General features: G+C 44.6%; 1 protein-coding gene across 1 annotated transcript in view; it reads right to left on the minus strand.

Annotated features, from left to right (window-relative positions):
- Positions 1–19,878, minus strand: part of LOC140134009 (meprin A subunit beta-like) — a 64,506-nt gene that overhangs the window by 16,810 nt on the left and 27,818 nt on the right. The window contains exons 9-10 of the mRNA XM_072154679.1: positions 18,989–19,141; positions 691–906 (exon numbers count right to left, since the gene is read on the minus strand). Coding sequence (XP_072010780.1) covers positions 691–906; positions 18,989–19,141 — 369 coding nt within the window. The remainder of the gene's footprint in view (positions 1–690; positions 907–18,988; positions 19,142–19,878) is intronic.

The following is a 19,878-nucleotide window of genomic DNA, read 5'->3' on the forward strand; positions in this document are numbered from 1 at the left end:
TATTGTTGTGCCATATCCGGAAGTTGTGTGGACAATTTTAAATCACTTCCTGCTCCCCTAAGAACCAGTGCATTCTGGGAGTGTCTATAAAAAGATAACTAAGTGACCTTGCATACCCTTCAGGGGTCCAAAACGTCACAGTTTTCTTCACACCACTTACTTTTACTTTAACTCACAATCTCTCTTCAATATTAGGCCAGATGAGCATCAGTAACTAGGGAGCTCTGGCAACACGACCCCCCACCCCCAAATGCCGATTTTGAGAGCAACCCCATCTCCAATGAGCTAAACAAAAGACAAAGATCAAACCCGGACAAGAGAGATCACAGATTGACCCTTTAGCCACCTGAGGACATACAAGCGATCTAAAATGGTGTAATTCTCATTTAAAGTGACCATTGATGACTATGCAAAACAGACTATGGGTCTCATTTATCAAAAGTGTCTGAGAGCAAGACTGTTCTAGTTGCTCATGGCATCCAATCAGAGCTATTGGTCATTATGCCTATATAATAGATAGACCTGTACGACTTATTATAAAGGTAAATAACAAGAGGCCACACTAAGTGGATTGTGGGGCATTAATAAGTAGTATCTTCTGTAAGTAGTACAGTTGTTCAAGCAAAATTAAAAATTGCTTTGTTCTGATCCATTTGTACAGACAAAGTAAATGTAATCATTGTTGCTTACCAGTTACTGAGTCCATTAGCTTCAGGATACCATTGGGAAAGGCATTTGTGTATTCCTTTATCCAGATGTTAAGCTGGTCATGCCCATTACTATTATGATAGTAAAAAAACTCCAGACACTGAAATCCTCTTGCTGGGTAGAAGAGTCTACTCTCAAGTAGAGCCTCGTCTCCAGGCTCGCCTGTGCTGGTGCTGAAGTACATAAAATAACCGACTTCTAAAGGGAAAATATACACAATTGTCAAGAAAAGCTAGATCACCTTTAGGACGAAGCTTATTTTACTGAAACATTTGTATTGGCCATTTGTATGCGATGATAGAATGTAAATTTAAAGATATTTCAAGGGTTTTAATTTTTAGATAATGATACAAACAAGAAACATAACAAACAAAGTAAAATAAAGAACAAATGAGTTCAGACAAGGTACAAGTAACGGCTAGATCAAGGTCCCATAACTTTCCATGGGATCATGCACTTAGCCGTGGTTTCTATGGCCATGTGCATGAGCCAACTGGCTGGGCCATAAACATGTCATCCGTGTGTCATCTGTGGGCCCGCGCACACGGATGAAACACGGGCTGCAAACAATTGTCCACAGGACCTTTGTTTGTGGGCCCTGACCTGCGCAGGTTCATGTGCAGAAGGGCTAAGGTTTATAGTATTATATAGTATGCAGACCAAAATTTAGCCCAAAGTCCTTGCAATACAGATGTTCTTATTCACATTGCCATATATACACATTTTTCAATTACATTTTATTCATAAAATGTCCCTGTGTGAAATACAGTTGTCCAGGCATTGCCAATAGTGACCACGGCAGTAACAGACGGTTGTCATCTCTATTATTCAGCTGACACCCTCTGTGTACAGAGAGAGCTCAGTCCGTGAGCTATATCCATACACCCCACGCAGCACCAGGATGTTATAGTACATCCTGGTGTGTGTGAAAGGGTTAAACTGTGTTTACGTAAATACAATGTTAACACCATGTTGACATCACATGCCTGGACAACTATCTTGTGACAAGGGACAAAATTTTGACATTTAAGAGAAATTATTTTCGCACAGGGACGTTTTATGAATAAAATGTAATTAAAAAAATGTCTATACAGTATATGGCAATGTAAATAAGAACATCTGTTTTGCTAGGACTTTGGGCTAAACTTTTGGTCTGCATACTATATTATACTACAAACCTTAGCCCTTCTGCACATGAACCTGCGCAGGTCACGGGCCACAAACAAAGGTCCTGTGGACAGTTGTTTGCAGCCTGTGTGTCATCCGTGGGCGTGCCGCACACCCACCGGTGACAATAACAACAGACTGCCTTTTAACCCCTTAAGGACGCAGCCATTTTACAGCTTAAGGCTCAGTCCCATTTTTTGGATTCTGACCTGCGTCTCTTTATATGGTTATAACTAGAGATGAGCGAGCACTAAAATGCTCGGGTACTCGTTATTCGAGACGAACTTTTCCCGATGCTCGAGTGCTCGTTTCGAGTAACGAGCCCCATTGAAGTCAATGGGAGACTCGAGCATTTTTCAAGGGGACCAAGGCTCTGCACAGGGAAGCTTGGCCAAACACCTGGGAACCTCAGAAAAGGATGGAAACACCACGGAAATGGACAGGAAACAGCAGGGGCAGCATGCATGGATGCCTCTGAGGCTGCTTAAATGCACCATTATGCCAAAATTATGGGCAACAGCATGGCCATGACAGAGTGACAGAATGAAGCTAGATAGCATCTAAAACATCCAATAATTGACCCTGACACTATAGGGGACGGCATGCAGAGGCAGCGGCAGCAGCGGAAGGCTAGAGAGTGGCATGGCGACATACCCTAAATGGACTCAGGCTTCAAACCAATGGGTAGCAGAGAGGAACCAAAGGAGGTGAGCAAGAAGCGCTCAAATAATATCGGTACATGATAAAAGTTTGCCAGTATATTTTGTGGATTACACAGCAGGGTGGCGACAAAGTTAACATGGAAGCCATGAAAACAATCCAAAATTCAGCCTGACACAGCTCGTTTGATAAGGGGACGATGTATGGAGGCAGTGAACTAGTAGTAGATTAAAGGTGCTGCAGTTAAAACTATGTTAGTTGTTTCTTGGCATGGAGCTGGCGCTCCGCTGCCAGGCGAGCTTTCGCCAATCCAAGCCCCTGTCTCTAGGCTACTCCCCAAACAGCACTTCTAAGAACCTTTCGGATAAGATCAAGTGTAGTAGCGTTCTTATAAGTTTGGGATATGGCGGGTGAGGGGAATGTAAACATCTGCGCAAGAAGCGCTGAAATAATATCCGTAAATGGTAAAAGTTTGCCAGTATATTTTGTGGATTACACAGCAGGGTGGCGACAAAGTTAACAAGTTTGTTGTGGAAGCCATGAAAACAACCCAAAATTCTGCCTGACACAGCACGTTTGATAAGGCGGGCATGTATGGAGGCAGTGAACTAGTAGTAGATTAAAGGTGCTGCAGTTAAAACTATGTTAGTTGGTTCTTGGCATGGAGCTGCCGCTCCGCTGCCAGGCGAGCTTTCGCCAATCCAAGCCCCTGTCTCTAGGCTACTCCCCAAACAGCACTTCTAAGAACCTTTTGTATAAGATCAAGTGTAGTAGCGTTCTTATAAGTTTGGGATATGGCGGGTGAGGGGAATGTAAACAGATGCGCAAGAAGCGCTGAAATAATATCCGTAAATGGTAAAAGTTTGCCAGTATATTTTGTGGATTACACAGCAGGGTGGCGACAAAGTTAACAAGTTTGTTGTGGAAGCCATGAAAACAACCCAAAATTCTGCCTGACAAACCTCGTTCAATAAAGGGACGATGTATGGAGGCAGCTATATGGACGACTTTTGGAGGTAGCAATGGAGACAACGTGTGGAGGCTGCTATGGAGACAATTCAATTTGGATAGTGCCTGTATGTGGCAGTCCAAAAAATTTTTCAAACCAGAGGAGCAGGTAGGTGGCCCTCCAGAAAAATGGAATAGATTGAGTGCCTGTATGTGGCAGTCCAAAAAAGTTTTTAAACCAGAGGAGCAGGTAGGTGGCCCTCCAGAAAAATGGAATAGATTGAGTGCCTGTATGTGGCAGTCCAAAAAAGTTTTTAAACCAGAGGAGCAGGTAGGTGGCCCTCCAGAAAAATGGAATAGATTGAGTGCCTGTATGTGGCAGTCCAAAAAAGTTTTTAAACCAGAGGAGCAGGTAGGTGGCCCTCCAGAAAAATGGAATAGATTGAGTGCCTGTATGTGGCAGTCCAAAAAAGTTTTTAAACCAGAGGAGCAGGTAGGTGGCCCTCCAGAAAAATTGAATAGATTGAGTGCCTGTATGTGGCAGTCCAAAAAAGTTTTCAAACCAGAGGAGCAGGTAGGTGGCCCTCCAGAAAAATGGAATAGATTGAGTGCCTGTATGTGGCAGTCCAAAAAATTTTTCAAACCAGAGGAGCAGGTAGGTGGAGCTCCAGAAAAATTGAATAGATTGAGTGCCTGTATGTGGCACTCCCAAAAATTGTTTAAAACAGATGACCGGGTCGGTGGCCCTCCAGAAAAATTACAAGTAAAGTACTATAGGTAGAGCCAGTGGGCCCTGTCAAAAAATAGCCAGTTTCCTCTGCTTTACTGTACAAAGAGCAGGAGAAGGAGGAAAATGAGAAGGAGGAGTGGATAAATTATTCAGGTTGAGCTTCCTTCACCTGCTGGAGATTGGAAATTAGGAGAAATCCATGCTTTATTCATCTTGATAAGCGTCAGCCTGTCAGCGCTGTCAGTCGACAGGCGTGTACGCTTATCGGTGATGATGCCACCAGCTGCACTGAAAACCCGCTCGGACAAGACGCTAGCGGCAGGGCAGGCAAGAACCTCCAAGGCGTACAGCGCCAGTTCGTGCCACATGTCCAGCTTTGAAACCCAGTAGTTGTAGGGAGCTGTGTGATCATTTAGGACGATGGTATGGTCAGCTACGTACTCCCTCACCATCTTTCTGTAAAGATCAGCCCTACTCTGCCGAGACTGGGGACAGGTGACAGTGTCTTGCTGGGGTGACATAAAGCTGGCAAAAGCCTTGTAAAGCGTACCCTTGCCAGTGCTGGACAAGCTGCCTGCTCGCCTACTCTCCCTCGCTACTTGTCCCGCAGAACTACGCACTCTGCCGCTAGCGCTGTCAGAAGGGAAATACTGTTTCAGCTTGTGCACCAGGGCCTGCTGGTATTCATGCATTCTCACACTCCTTTCCTCTCCAGGGATGAGAGTGGAAAGATTTTGCTTGTACCGTGGGTCCAGGAGAGTGAACACCCAGTAATCGGTGCTGGAATAAATTCTTTGAACGCGAGGGTCACGGGATAGGCAGCCTAGCATGAAATCTGCCATATGCGCCAGAGTACCAACGCGTAAGAATTCGCTCCCCTCACTGGCCTGACTGTCCATTTCCTCCTCCTCCAACTCCTCCAATTCCTCTTCTTCTGCCCATACACGCTCAACAGTGAAGGACTCAACAATGGTCCCCTCTTGTGTCTCGCCAACATTCTCCTCCTCTTCCTCCTCATCCTCCTCCACCTCCTCCGATATGCGCTGAGAAACAGACCTAAGGGTGCTTTGGCTATCAACAAGGGAATCTTCTTCCCCCGTCTCTTGTGAGGAGCGCAAAGCTTCCGACTTCATGCTGACCAGAGAGTTTTTCAACAGGCCAAGCAGCGGGATGGTGAGGCTGATGATGGCGGCATCGCCACTGACCATCTGTGTTGACTCCTCAAAGTTACTCAGCACCTGACAGATATCAGACATCCACGTCCACTCCTCATTGTAGACTTGAGGAAGCTGACTGACCTGACTACCAGTTCTGGTGGAAGTTGACATCTGGCAGTCTACAATCGCTCGGCGCTGCTGGTAAACTCTGGATAACATGGTCAGTGTTGAATTCCACCTCGTGGGCACGTCGCACAACAGTCGGTGAGCGGGCAGTTGGAGGCGGCGCTGCGCTGCCCTGAGAGTGGCAGCATCTGTGCTGGACTTCCTGAAATGCGCACAGATGCGGCGCACCTTCGTGAGCAAATCAGACAGATTGGGGTATGTCTTGAGGAAACGCTGAACTATCAGATTTAACACATGGGCCAGGCATGGCACATGTGTCAGTCTGCCGAGTTGCAGAGCCGCCACCAGGTTACGGCCGTTGTCACACACAACCATGCCTGGCTTCAGGTTCAGCGGTGCCAGCCACAGATCAGTCTGCGCCGTGATGCCCTGTAATAGTTCTTGGGCGGTGTGCCTTTTATCGCCTAGGCTCAGCAGTTTCAGCACCGCCTGCTGTCGCTTAGCGACGGCACTGCTGCTGTGCCTAGAGCTACCGACTGATGGCGCCATGCCCACGGATGGTCGTTCGGAGGAGGAGGTGGAGGAGGGGTGGGAGGAGGAGGAGGCATAGTAGGCCTGAAACACCTGGACCGAGGTAGGCCCCGCAATCCTCGGCGTCGGCAGTATATGACCAGCCGCAGGGTCAGACTCGGTCCCAGCCTCCACCAAGTTAACCCAATGTGCCGTCAGCGATATATAGTGGCCCTGCCCGGCAGCACTCGTCCACGTGTCCGTGGTCAGGTGGACCTTGTCAGAAACGGCGTTGGTCAGGGCACGGATTATGTTGTCTGACACGTGCTGGTGCAGGGCTGGGACGGCACATCGGGAAAAGTAGTGGCGGCTGGGGACCGAATACCGAGGGGCGGCCGCCGCCATGAGGCTGCGAAAGGCCTCGGTCTCTACTAGCCTATAGGGCAGCATCTCCAGGCTTAGCAATCTGGAGATGTGCACATTAAGGGCTTGGGCGTGCGGGTGGGTTGCACTATATTTGCGTTTCCGCTCCAGCGTCTGGGGTATGGAGAGCTGAACGCTGGTGGATGCTGTGGAGGATCGTGGAGGCGACGATGGGGTTTTTGTGGCAGGGTCCTGGGCAGGGGGCTGACTATCAGCTGACACAGGGGAAGGAGCAGTGGTGTGCACGGCCGGAGGTGAACGCGCTTGTTGCCACTGAGTGGGGTGTTTAGCATTCATATGCCTGCGCATACTGGTGGTAGTTAAGCTAGTAGTGGTGGAACCCCTGCTGATCCTGGTTTGGCAAATGTGGCACACCACAGTCCGTCGGTCATCCGGTGTTTCCTTAAAGAACCTCCAGACTTCTGAAAATCTAGCCCTCGCCGCAGGAGCCCTCGCCACGGGAGCTTCACTAGTTGACACATTTGGCGCTGATGCACCAGCTCTGGCCCTGCCTCTCCGTCTAGCCCCACCACTGCCTCTTCCAACCTGTTCTGGTCGAGGACTCTCCTCCGTCTCAGAAGCACTGTGTTCACCCGGCCTCTCAACCCAGCTTGGGTCTGTCACCTCATCATCCTCCGATCCCTCAGTCTGCTCCCCCCTCGGACTTCCTGCCCTGACAACAACTTCCCCACTGTCTGACAACCATGTCTCCTCATCGTCGGACACCTCTTTACACACTTCTTCCAGTACGTCAACAAGGTCATCATCACCCACAGACTGCGACTGGTGGAAAACCTGGGCATCGGAAAATTGCTCATCAGCAACCGGACAAGTGGTTTGTGACTGTGGGAATGGTCCAGAAAACAGTTCCTCAGAGTATGCCGGTTCAAATGGCAAATTTTGCTGGGAGGGGGCAGACTGGGGGGGAGGAGGCTGAGGTGCAGGAGCTGGAGGAGTGCCGATTTCGGTGATATGGGTGGACTGCGTGGAAGAATGACTGGTGGACAAATTGCTCGAAGCATTGTCGGCAATCCACGACATCACCTGTTCGCACTGTTCTGGCCTCAACAGTGCTCTACCACGAGTCCCAGTAACTTCAGACATGAACCTAGGGAGTGTAGCTCTGGGGCGCTCCCCTGCTCCCTCATAAGCAGGTGGTGTCTCACCCCGCCCAGGACCACGGCCTCTGACCCCTGCAGTAGTTGGACGCCCACGTCCCCGCCCTCGTCCTCTACCCCTAGCCCTCGGGTTAAACATTTTGAAAATGAGAGTTATAACTTGAATTTTTTTTTTAACTTTTTTTTTTTTTTTGTTTTTTTTTGTGTTTTTTAGTTTTTAAAACCAAACGATGCTATCCTATTGCTATGGCTATTTTATAGCCAAGTATGAAAGCACACTGCTATGCCAGATGAGATGACGCTGAGTTATGAAAAAAATAAACGTAAAATAAAAAAGGAAATGGCAGACTGTGCCTAATTGAAATACAACCCCGGGCCCTAATAAATTTTCCCACTTCGGTCTTTGCGATGGATATGTGCGTCACTAAGCGCAAAACACAGTGGTCGCAAGTCTGACTCCAAATTGCTCACAATTTGCTAGTACCCTGTTTCCCCAAAAATAAGACAGTGTCTTATATTAATTTTTGCTCCTAAACAGGTGCTAGGTCTTATTTTCAGGGGATGTCTTATATTTCCATGAAAAATAATTCACATTTAATGTTGGACAGAAAAATCAACTTCTCTAACATCCTTATAACTCTCCAAACTTATTTCATGCAAAATTTCTTGCGACTTGCGATTTCTATTGGAATCATTGGCCCCAATCTCTCATGTTTAGCAATAGCACTTTTCTCCAATGATCCCCTTCTTGTCAGCACTTCATGTCTGGATAACTGCTTGTATCACATTTGCAGCGCAACAGTCAGAGATTTTATCCCATGATTTCTTCCCGCATGTCACAACCTCTTGTGGTATCTAAATGATCTACTGATACTAATGTACAACATGGGGGGAGCTGCTGCAATGGCTGCCGCTAGGTCTTATTTTCGGGGGAGGCCTTATATTCCTAAGCTTGAACAAAATTCTACAAGGTCTTATTTTCAGGGGATGTCCTATTTTAGGGGAAACAGGGTAGATGCACTGCAACAACTACAGCCACCAGCAGATCAACCAGAAATCAAATATATATAACGCTACTGTAGGCGTAATTAAGCCGTTTGTATTCTCCTATGGCTATTTTCTAGCCAAGTATTACAGCACACTACTATGCCAGATGAGATGACGCTGAGTTATGAAAAAAATAAACGTAAAATAAAAAAGGAAATGGCAGACTGTGCCTAATTGAAATACAACCCCGGCCCCTAATAAATTTTCCCACTTCGGTCTTTGCGATGGATATGTGCGTCACTAAGCGCAAAACACAGTGGTCGCAAGTCTGACTCCAAATTGCTCACAATTTGCTAGTAGATGCACTGCAACAACTACAGCCACCAGCAGATCAACCAGAAATCAAATATATATAACGGTACTGTAGGCGTAATTAAGCCGTTTGTATTCTCCTATGGCTATTTTCTAGCCAAGTATTACAGCACACTACTATGCCAGATGAGATGACGCTGAGTTATGAAAAAAATAAACGTAAAATAAAAAAGGAAATGGCAGACTGTGCCTAATTGAAATACAACCCCGGGCCCTAATAAATTTTCCCACTTCGGTCTTTGCGATGGATATGTGCGTCACTAAGCGCAAAACACAGTGGTCGCAAGTCTGACTCCAAATTGCTCACAATTTACTAGTAGATGCACTGCAACAACTACAGCCACCAGCAGATCAACCAGAAATCAAATATATATAACGGTACTGTAGGCGTAATTAAGCCGTTTGTATTCTCCTATGGCTATTTTCTAGCCAAGTATTACAGCACACTACTATGCCAGATGAGATGACGCTGAGTTATGAAAAAAATAAACGTAAAATAAAAAAGGAAATGGCAGACTGGGCCTAATTGAAATACAACCCCGGGCCCTAATAAATTTTCCCACTTCGGTCTTTGCGATGGATATGTGCGTCACTAAAACACAGTGGTCGCAAGTCTGACTCCAAATTGCTCACAATTTACTAGTAGATGCACTGCAACAACTACAGCCACCAGCAGATCAACCAGAAATCAAATATATATAACGCTACTGTAGGCGTAATTAAGCCGTTTGTATTCTCCTATGGCTATTTTCTAGCCAAGTATTACAGCACACTACTATGCCAGATGAGATGACGCTGAGTTATGAAAAAAATAAACGTAAAATAAAAAAGGAAATGGCAGACTGTGCCTAATTGAAATACAACCCCGGGCCCTAATAAATTTTCCCACTTCGGTCTTTGCGATGGATATGTGCGTCACTAAAGCACAGTGGTCGCAAGTCTGACTCCAAATTGCTCACAATTTACTAGTAGATGCACTGCAACAACTACAGCCACCAGCAGATCAACCAGAAATCAAATATATATAACGGTACTGTAGGCGTAATTAAGCCGTTTGTATTCTCCTATGGCTATTTTCTAGCCAAGTATTACAGCACACTACTATGCCAGATGAGATGACGCTGAGTTATGAAAAAAATAAACGTAAAATAAAAAAGGAAATGGCAGACTGGGCCTAATTGAAATACAACCCCGGGCCCTAATAAATTTTCCCACTTCGGTCTTTGCGATGGATATGTGCGTCACTAAAACACAGTGGTCGCAAGTCTGACTCCAAATTGCTCACAATTTACTAGTAGATGCACTGCAACAACTACAGCCACCAGCAGATCAACCAGAAATCAAATATATATAACGCTACTGTAGGCGTAATTAAGCCGTTTGTATTCTCCTATGGCTATTTTCTAGCCAAGTATTATAGCACACTACTATGCCAGATGAGATGACGCTGAGTTATGAAAAAAATAAACGTAAAATAAAAAAGGAAATGGCAGACTGTGCCTAATTGAAATACAACCCCGGGCCCTAATAAATTTTCCCACTTCGGTCTTTGCGATGGATATGTGCGTCACTAAAACACAGTGGTCGCAAGTCTGACTCCAAATTGCTCACAATTTACTAGTAGATGCACTGCAACAACTACAGCCACCAGCAGATCAACCAGAAATCAAATATATATAACGCTACTGTAGGCGTAATTAAGCCGTTTGTATTCTCCTATGGCTATTTTCTAGCCAAGTATTACAGCACACTACTATGCAAGATGAGATGACACTGAGTTATTAAAACAATAAACGTAAAATAAAAAGAAACTGGCAGACTGTGCCTAATTCTACTCAAACCCCTAATAAATTTTCCCACTTTGGTGTTTGAGGTGGATATGTGTGTCACTAAGAGCTAAACACAACGGTAGCAAGTCCCCCTGCTAATTCCTCACAATATGGTACTAGCTGCAAATAAAAAAAAAAAAAAATTATAACGTTATTGTAGCCCTAAGAAGGGCTGTTGGGTTCTTTTAGAATCACTCCTGCCTAACAGTAAGCTAATAGAACACCCTAACGCTTTCCCTGACCAGCAGCAGCTCTCTCCCTAGCGGCATCCAGACAGAGAATGATCCGAGCAGCGCGGGCAGCGGCTAGTCTATCCCAGGGTCACCTGATCTGGCCAGCCAACCACTGCTATCTACGTGTAAGGGTACCACGTCATGCTGGGTGGAGTGCAGAGTCTCCTGGCTTGTGATTGGCTCTGTTTCTGGCCGCCAAAAAGCAAAATGGCGGGAGCTGCCATTTTCTCGAGCGGGCGAAATACTCGTCCGAGCAACGAGCAGTTACGAGTACGCTAATGCTCGATCGAGCATCAAGCTCGGACGAGTATGTTCGCTCATCTCTAGTTATAACTTATCAAAGCGATTCTGAGATTGTTTTTTCCCCACATGTTGTACTTCATTTTAGTGGTAAATTTTGGCTGATAAGTTTTGCGTTTATTTACAAAAAAAAGAAAAAAATCATGAATTTTTAGAAAAATTTGCCATTTTCAAAATTCAAAATCACCGCGTTTTCAGGCAGATCGATTTACCACCTAAATAACTTGCAGAATAACATTTCCCATTTGTCTACTTTACATTTTCATAATTTTTGAAATGTTTGGATAATTTATTTTGACGTCACGCGGCCTACAAATCGAATAGCGATTTTCCGTATTTTCAGAATTGATTATTTTGGGGATAAATACTGTTTGAAATCAAATTTTATATATTTAGCAACAAAAAACCCCTATATAACCAACCCATTTTCAAATCTGCACCCCTCAAACTATCAGAAACAGCATTTACAAAGATTGTTAACCCCTTGAGATGTATTGCAGGGTATTATCTGTGCCAGCCTATGCAGATGCATAGGCTGACACTTTGCCTTTAAGATGACGTCACAGACGCCATCTTAAAGGTAAACCCTCCAGGCTTCTCTGGGGTCCCGATCGGACCCCAGAGGTGCCAAAACAGCAATGGCCCCCCCCCTGAAAATGGTGCGGGGGGGCGATCGTGGGGTAAAGACCCCCAGAAGGCATGTTAAATGCCGCGGTTGCGTTGACCGCGGCATTTAACGGGTTAAACACCCACGAGCGGAGCCCACTCCGACCGCGGGTGTTAGCCGGGGATGTCAACGGTAGATTACCGTTGAAATCCCGCGGCTAACGATGCCGGTTCGGCTGCTATACAGCGCTGAACCGGCATCGTCTCTGCGCAGTAGCTGTACTGCGCTGAGCGCTATTCGCGGGACTCAGCGTAGTACAGCTACGGCGCAGAGCGCTAAGGGGTTAACAACAGGTCCTATTCCTTCCTATGGCGGCGCCCAGCACGAAGTTAGAGAAGAAAGAAGACGGGCGCGGAAGCCAGAAGATGACCCGTGCGGACATCGGGGGAGCACCGCTGCACGTCGGGGCCACCGGAGGGTGAGTATATAAGTTTTTTTTTTTTAATGCTGGGCTGGGCAGTATACTACTGGGGGCAGGCTGTATATTACTGTGGGCAAGCTGTATACTACTGGGGGCAGGCTGTATACTACTGGGGACTGGCTGTATACTACTGGGGACTGGCTGTATACTACTGAGGGCGAGCTGTAAACTATTGGGGGCAAGCTGTATACTACTGGTGACTGGCTGTATACTACTGGGGACTGGCTGCATACTACTGGGGAAAAGCTGTATACTACTGGGGGCAGGCTGTATACTACTGGGGGCAAGCTGTATACTACTGGGGCAAGCTGTATACTACTGGGGGCAAGCTGTATACTACTGGGGGCAGGCTGTATACTATAGGGGGCGGGCTGGCTGGCTATATACTGGTGGGGTCTGTGACCAATGCATTTCCCACCCTCGGCTTATTCTCGAGTCAATAGGTTTTCCCAGTTTTTGATGGTAAAATTAGGGGTCTCAGCTTATACTCGGGTCGGCTTATACTCGAGAATATATACGGTAAGTTAAAACGCCGGCATATACCTTGCATAAAGTGCACCAAAGTGTGAAAAAGTTATTGGCCTCAGAATTTGGTAAAATGGCAAATATTTTTTTTTGTACAAAAGAGGCCAGAGGGATCTACTAAAACCTAATAAAACCTATATAAATTTGGTATCCCTGTGATCATACCGACCGAAAGAATAAAGAGGAAGTGTCATTTTGAGCACAGAATCAAAGCTATAAAAACAAAGCCCACAAGAAAATGCCACAAATGTGTTTTTCAACAGACTTGGAATTTATTTTCCAGCATTCCAGTACATTGCACGGAATATTAAAAGGCGCCAATAAAAAGTACAATTTGTACAATTTGTCCTGCAGATTAAAATCCCTTACACACCCCTGTAAACATAAAAATAAAGGGGATATTTACCATCAAGTTCAACACTTTGCACATGTGTTTATGTGTAGTTTATGCCAGAATTCTAGCGCAGACTGCTTTATAAATGGGGGACATTGTGTTCACATTGCTTTTACATGAATGTTTTTAAATTAAGGTTATATAAATACAATGTAAAAGCAATATTAATTCAATTGTAATTAAAAGTTTGTTAACGCAGGCTAATATTGTGTTCACGTAGCACTTACGTAAATACAGTTTAAACATTGGGGCAGATTTACTTACCCGGCCCATTCGCGATCCAGCGGCGCGTTCTTTGCGCTGGATTCGGGTCCGGCAGGGATTTAATAAGGTAGTTCCTCCGCCGTCCACCAGGTGGCGCTGCTGCGCTGAAAAGCATCTGAACGCGCGGGAATTCACCGAGGCCGGCTTAGTGAAGGTAAGCGCGTCTCGAGCGACACATTTTCCGTTTTTAAATGCGGCGGTTTTTCCGAATACGTTGAGTTTTCGTTCGGCCACGCCCCCTGATTTCCATCGCGTACATGCCGGCGCCGATGCGCCACAATCCCGGGGCAATTCAGGTACAATCGGCGCAAATCGGAAATATTCGGGTAACACGTTGGGAAAACGTGAATCGGGCCCTTAGTAAATGACCCCCATTGTGTTCACATTGCTTTTACAGAAACGTGGTTTAAATCAGCGTCAATGCAATGTAAATGGGATGTGTGAACACAACTTAACATTGAATTCACATTGCTTAACATTTACATAACCAAGCTTTATGGATGGAACCTGTCATCAGCAATTGGCCTAATAAACCCCTACCAGTATGTTGTCAAACAGCGTAACACCTTCTAGATTTTGTTTCTTTCATGATGCCACCAGTGTGGAAAGAGAGCTTGACTTTAATGTTAAAATCTCCGCCTCCTTGACTTTATACAACCAACTTACATCTCACTTCAAAGTTGATTCTCTGGATGATGCCACCGCACTGGGTTATGAAAGAAACACAATCTGGAAGCTGTTCAGCTGCTTGGCAACATACTGCTAGTGGTTTATTGTTAGAAGTATATTTCTGTTGACAGGTTCCCTTTAAATATCATGTTTACATGACCAGGAGAAGTTTCTGTATCACTCACAAAACCTCTTGAAACTTCAACCTATAAAGGTGAGAAAACCAGTAAAGTGATAACATTAAGGTCTGGATGGATGGGGCCTATGTGTTTTTTATACCCCCTGGTATAGAGATTTTTCCTAGTAGTACAACTTGACCTCGGCCAGAGGGGTATATTGAGGCCTGGGTGGGGGGGGGGCGGGGGGGCTGCTGCGCAGAGACGATGCCGGTTCAGCGCTGCACATTTACCGCTGACATCTCCGGCTAACACCCGCGGTCGGAGTGTTCGCCTTTTGGGGGTCTTTACCCCACGATCGCCCCCCCCCACCATTTTCGGGGGGGGGGAATCGCTGTTTTGGCACCTCTGGGGTCCGATCGGGACCCCAGAGAAGTCTGGAGGGATTGCCTTTAAGGTGGCGTCTGTGACGTCATCTTAAAGACAAAGTGTCAGCCTATGCATCTGCATAGGCTGGCACTGATAATACCCTGCAATACATTAGTATTGCAGAGTATTATCAAGAACAAGCAATCAGATGATTGCTTGTTCATATCCCATGGTGGATCATGTAAAAAAATGTAAAAAAAAATGTTTTTCAATAAAAAATTACTTTATAAATCACTAAAAATGCCCATAAGCCCCAAAACATATAAAGAGACATATAACGCTCAAAAAAGTCTAAATCATAACACAAACCCCACATATATAGTATCACCGCGTCCGTAACAATCCATAGAATAAAACTAAATAACTATTGAACCCATATGATGAACGCTGTAAAAAAAACGTTAAAAACCCGCCAAAAATTATGATTTTTACCTATTATATCCCACTAAAAATGCAATAAAAAGTAATAAACAAAACATATGTACTCCAGAATGATACTGTTGCAAAGAACAACATGTCCCGCAAAAAACAAGCCATCAACCAGCTCTGTAGCCAAAAACGTAACAATGTTATGCCACTTGGAAGACGGCAATGCAAAAATGATAGATTTTTCCCCACATTAGGGTTTTATTTGGCAAATTTAGTAAAACATAAGAAAAAATATTCATGTCTGGTATCCCCGTAATCGTATCGACCCATAGAATAAAGATAACAGGATTATTAGGATATACGGTGAACACGAAAAAAAAAAAAAGTAAAAAATCCAGTACAGAATTGATGCTTTTCTACTCATGACCTCAAAAAAATAGGTGATACCAACCCCAAAATGGTAACACTGGAAAAAGCATCTCGTCCCGCAAAAAAAATGCCGTCACATGGCCCAAATAACGGAAAAGCGAAAATTTTATAGCCTTCAAAAGGGGGCAACGAGAAAACTAAAATCCTGGCAGCTGCAGGGTGCTCCTTCCCTTCTGCGCCTCGCTGTGCCCCCATTACACAAGTAACGGCCATGTGTGGGGGGTCTCTGCACTCAGGAGAAATTGTAGAACAAATTTTATAGTGAGTTTTCTCTTTTTATCTTTTGGAAATGTGTAAATTTAGGGCTAAATGAACGTATAACAGACAAAATTTGACCATTCTAAATTTCACCGCCATTTTGATTCAATTACTATGAAGATCTCAAGGGGTTAACAATCTTTGTAAACGCTGTTTCTGATTGAGGGGTGCAGATTTGAAAATGGGTTGGTTATATGGGGGGTTTTTGTTGCTAAATATGTAAAATTTGATTTCAAACAGTATTTATCCCCAAAATAGTCAATTCTGAAAATACGGAAAATCGCTATTCGATTTGTAGGCCGCGTGACGTCAAAATAAATTATCCAAACATTTCAAAAATTATAAAAATGTAAAGTAGACAAATGGGAAATGTTATTCTGCAAGTTATTTAGGTGGTAAATCGATCTGCCTGAAAACGCAGTGATTTTGAATTTCGAAAATGGCAAATTTTTCTAAAAATTCATAATTTTTTCTTTTTTTTTGTAAATAAACGCAAAACTTATCAGCCAAAATTTACCACTAAAATGAAGTACAACATGTGGGGAAAAAACAATCTCAGAATCGCTTTGATAAGTAACAGTGTTCAAAAGTTATAACCATATAAAGAGACGCAGGTCAGAATCCAAAAAATGGGACTGAGCCTTAAGCTGTAAAATGGCTGCGTCCTTAAGGGGTTAAAGTAGATCAAATTATAGATAGTGGGCAGTACAACCACACCTTTTATCTTACAGCTTGGACACTATGATAAATATAGCACAGCATAAGACTGTCTAGTCTAACACTACAGTAATGGTTTTACTTTGTGACTAGAGATGAGCGAGCACTAAAATGCTCGGGTGCTCGTTACTCGAGCTGAACATTTCCCGATGCTCGAGTGCTCGTTTCGAGTAACGAGCCCCATTGAAATCAATGGGAGACCCGAGCATTTTTCAGTAAAATGACAAACTTAACGAGCACAGTGAAAGAACACAGTGCAGAACAGATTGCAGATGTTCGGGAACATCTGCGATCTGTTCCGGAGACACGCGTGCAGAACGGTGTTCTCCGCAATAGTATTTGAAGAACAATATGTGTGAAGAACAACTTGCAGATGTTTGGAAACATCTGCAAGTTGTTCTTCAAATACTATTGCGGAGAACACCGTTCTGCACGCGTGTCTCCGGGACACCTGCGATCTGCTCCGGAGACACCCGTGCAGAACGGTGTTCTCCGCAATAGTATTTGAAGAACAATATGTGTAGAGAACAACTTGCAGATGTTGCCAAACATCTGCAATGTGTTCTTCACACATATTGTTCTTCAAATACTATTGCGGAGAACACCGTTCTGCACGCGTGTCTCCGGAACAGATCGCAGATGTTCGCGAACATCTGCAATCTATTCTGCACTGTGTTCTTTCACTATTTTTTTCAATTAAACAATTAAATTAAATGTTTTATGTGTATCTTTTTACTTTTCTTCACTTTTTTTTTTTTAATTAAATGCTCGTTATCGAGCAGGGCAAATACTCGTCCGAGCAACGAGCCGGTCCGAGTATGCTAATACTCGACCGAGCATCAAGCTCGGACGAGTATACTCGCTCATCACTATTTGTGACACTTTTGATACATCTACATGCAATTATGGTGTATCAAAGCAGCGCCTTTTCATACATATTCCTGCAAGATTTATCTGACAAAAGTTTGTGGGGGGGGGGGGGGGCAAACATTTTTGGACAGCCCTTTTATCCCCATAAATTATATATAGAGTCTTACGACACATTTAATACAGCAACCCGACAGAAGTGTGTTGCATGATAAAGGTGCAACTTAAAAGAGAGGGTGCAGACTTTCCGAGCAGTGCAGGGTGCACCAGATAATTGGAGCGGGTGTGCCAGTATTCGATAATCTGATCCCTGCACATTCATGAGGAAAAGTGCTCTTAGAGTCCTGCACACTGCACCTGAATTTACATTCTTTTTATTTTCGTTTTGGTCCTTCCTGACATTCCTTTAGTTGATTTAAGTCAGGGCCGGCTCCAGGTTTCAGTGGGCCCCTGGGCGACAGTGCCTCACTGGGCCCCTTAGCAGTGAACTCATGTGGTGGCATTAAAAACACAGAACCTCAAGATACCAATATTAATATACAGCCCCCCATGCTCTGTTAATATACAGCCCCCCAGACTCCATTTAGTAATATACACCCTCCAGCCAGGCTCAATTAATTAATATACACCCCCCCCCCCAGCCAGAATACAGTAATTAATATACCCTCGAAGCTCCATTAATTAATATATATCCCCTCCCCCAGGCTCCATTAATTAATATACACCCCCCCCCCAGGCTCCATTAATTAATATACACCCCCCCCCCCCCCCCAGCCAGAATACAGTACTTAATATACCCTCCAGGCTCCATTAATTAATATATACCCCCCCGCTCCATTAATTAATATAGCCCCCCCCAGCCAGAATACAATAATTATTATGCCCTCCAGGCTCCATTAATTAATTTACACCCCCCCCCCCCCCCAGCCAGATTACAGTAATTAATATACCCTCCAGGCTCCATTAATTAATATACCCCCCCCTACATTAATTAATATACACCGCTGACAGGATCCATTGATTAATAAAATACACATTATTAGTGGCCAGAAAAAAAAAATAAAAGCCAACTTACCTCAAGCGTTGCACGCATCTTCTACATCTGCTTCCTCTTCAGAGTGAGAGCAGCGTCTTCTGTGCAGCAGCAGGGACGCTGGTGGCGTGAAGTCATCATGTCGGCAGCGTCCTGCACAGTATTAGATGCTCTCCGGCAGCAATACATCCGCCGCGCCGATGCTATTAAGTTTTGTGTGGGTTCGCTTGCGGTGCCGCCCCCTGTCAGCCGCGCCGGCAGTGTGATGCGGCGCTTATCTCAATTACATCGGCGACAAGTATGCCGATGTAATTGAGTTTACTTATGTTGCCAGTTGGTGCCGTGGGCCCCTCTGGAACCTCTGGGGCCCCGGCACTTGCCCGGGTAAGCCGGGTGCTGGCGCCGGCCATGATTTAAGTGTAAGTCCTTTTTCCATCTTTTGTTTTTATGTATAAATGAGCAAACATTTCCGCAGTGGAAGTTTATTTCCGATTACCCAAAACATGACAGTGTACTAGTCATAATATGATAATGATATATCATATAGTGTAGAAAACGCTACCTCTTTCTTTTCCTATATGAGTGTGATCAGAACTCGGTCCATTGGGGGTCTGAGTCACTCGCTGCCAACCATCAGCATCACCAGAACTGTGTAACATGCCACAGTTATCATCTGTTTCAAAGCTGCATGAGTCCAAAAATGTTACAGAAGAAGCTGTAGAATGAAAAATGAGAAAAAGGCAAACAAGTAATTTGTGACTTTCCTACATGAATTATTGCATACTCAGTTTTTAAAGAAACCAAAAAAGGGCATATTCACACCTCTGTTTTTCACTGCATTTTCCATTGACAGTTCACATCCAGATTTAACCATAATGCAACTCATACAAATACTTTGGGGTCTCACACAATAGCTTAATGCAATCGGATCTCCCATAATGTTCAAAAATAGCTGATCCAAAGAACCAGGCATATATGGAATGCTGACCCAAAGGACACCAATACAGTTTTTCTATTTTTACAAAAAAGAATACAAAACAGACATGAACAGTCAATGTTTGCAGTAGCTAGTCCAGTTAGCATGTACATTTCTAAGGCCCCTTCTACACTTGCGTTTTTCACGTGCGTGTTCTGTGCATGCTTTTGACGCCCATTGCACTCTGAGCCATTGTAATCAATGGGCTTTTTCTGACTTGCATTTTTTTCACACACACATGCGTTTTTTTAAACGCACGTTTAAATCTCAACATGCTCTACTTTTGCAAGTGACGCGCGTGAAAAATGCACCATACAAGTCTATGGAGACGCATCAAAAACGCATCGCACTCTGAGACACTTGCAAGTCCAATGCAAGTGAAATGCTTTTTTCACGCATCAATTGCCATAGAAAAGATAGAGCTCAGCCCTGAGTCCATTTCACGTGCGTTATCTGCGCTTTAAAAACGCATTGAA

This window comes from Engystomops pustulosus, chromosome 5, assembly GCF_040894005.1.
Source record: "Engystomops pustulosus chromosome 5, aEngPut4.maternal, whole genome shotgun sequence".
NCBI classification, from domain to species: domain Eukaryota; kingdom Metazoa; phylum Chordata; class Amphibia; order Anura; family Leptodactylidae; genus Engystomops; species Engystomops pustulosus.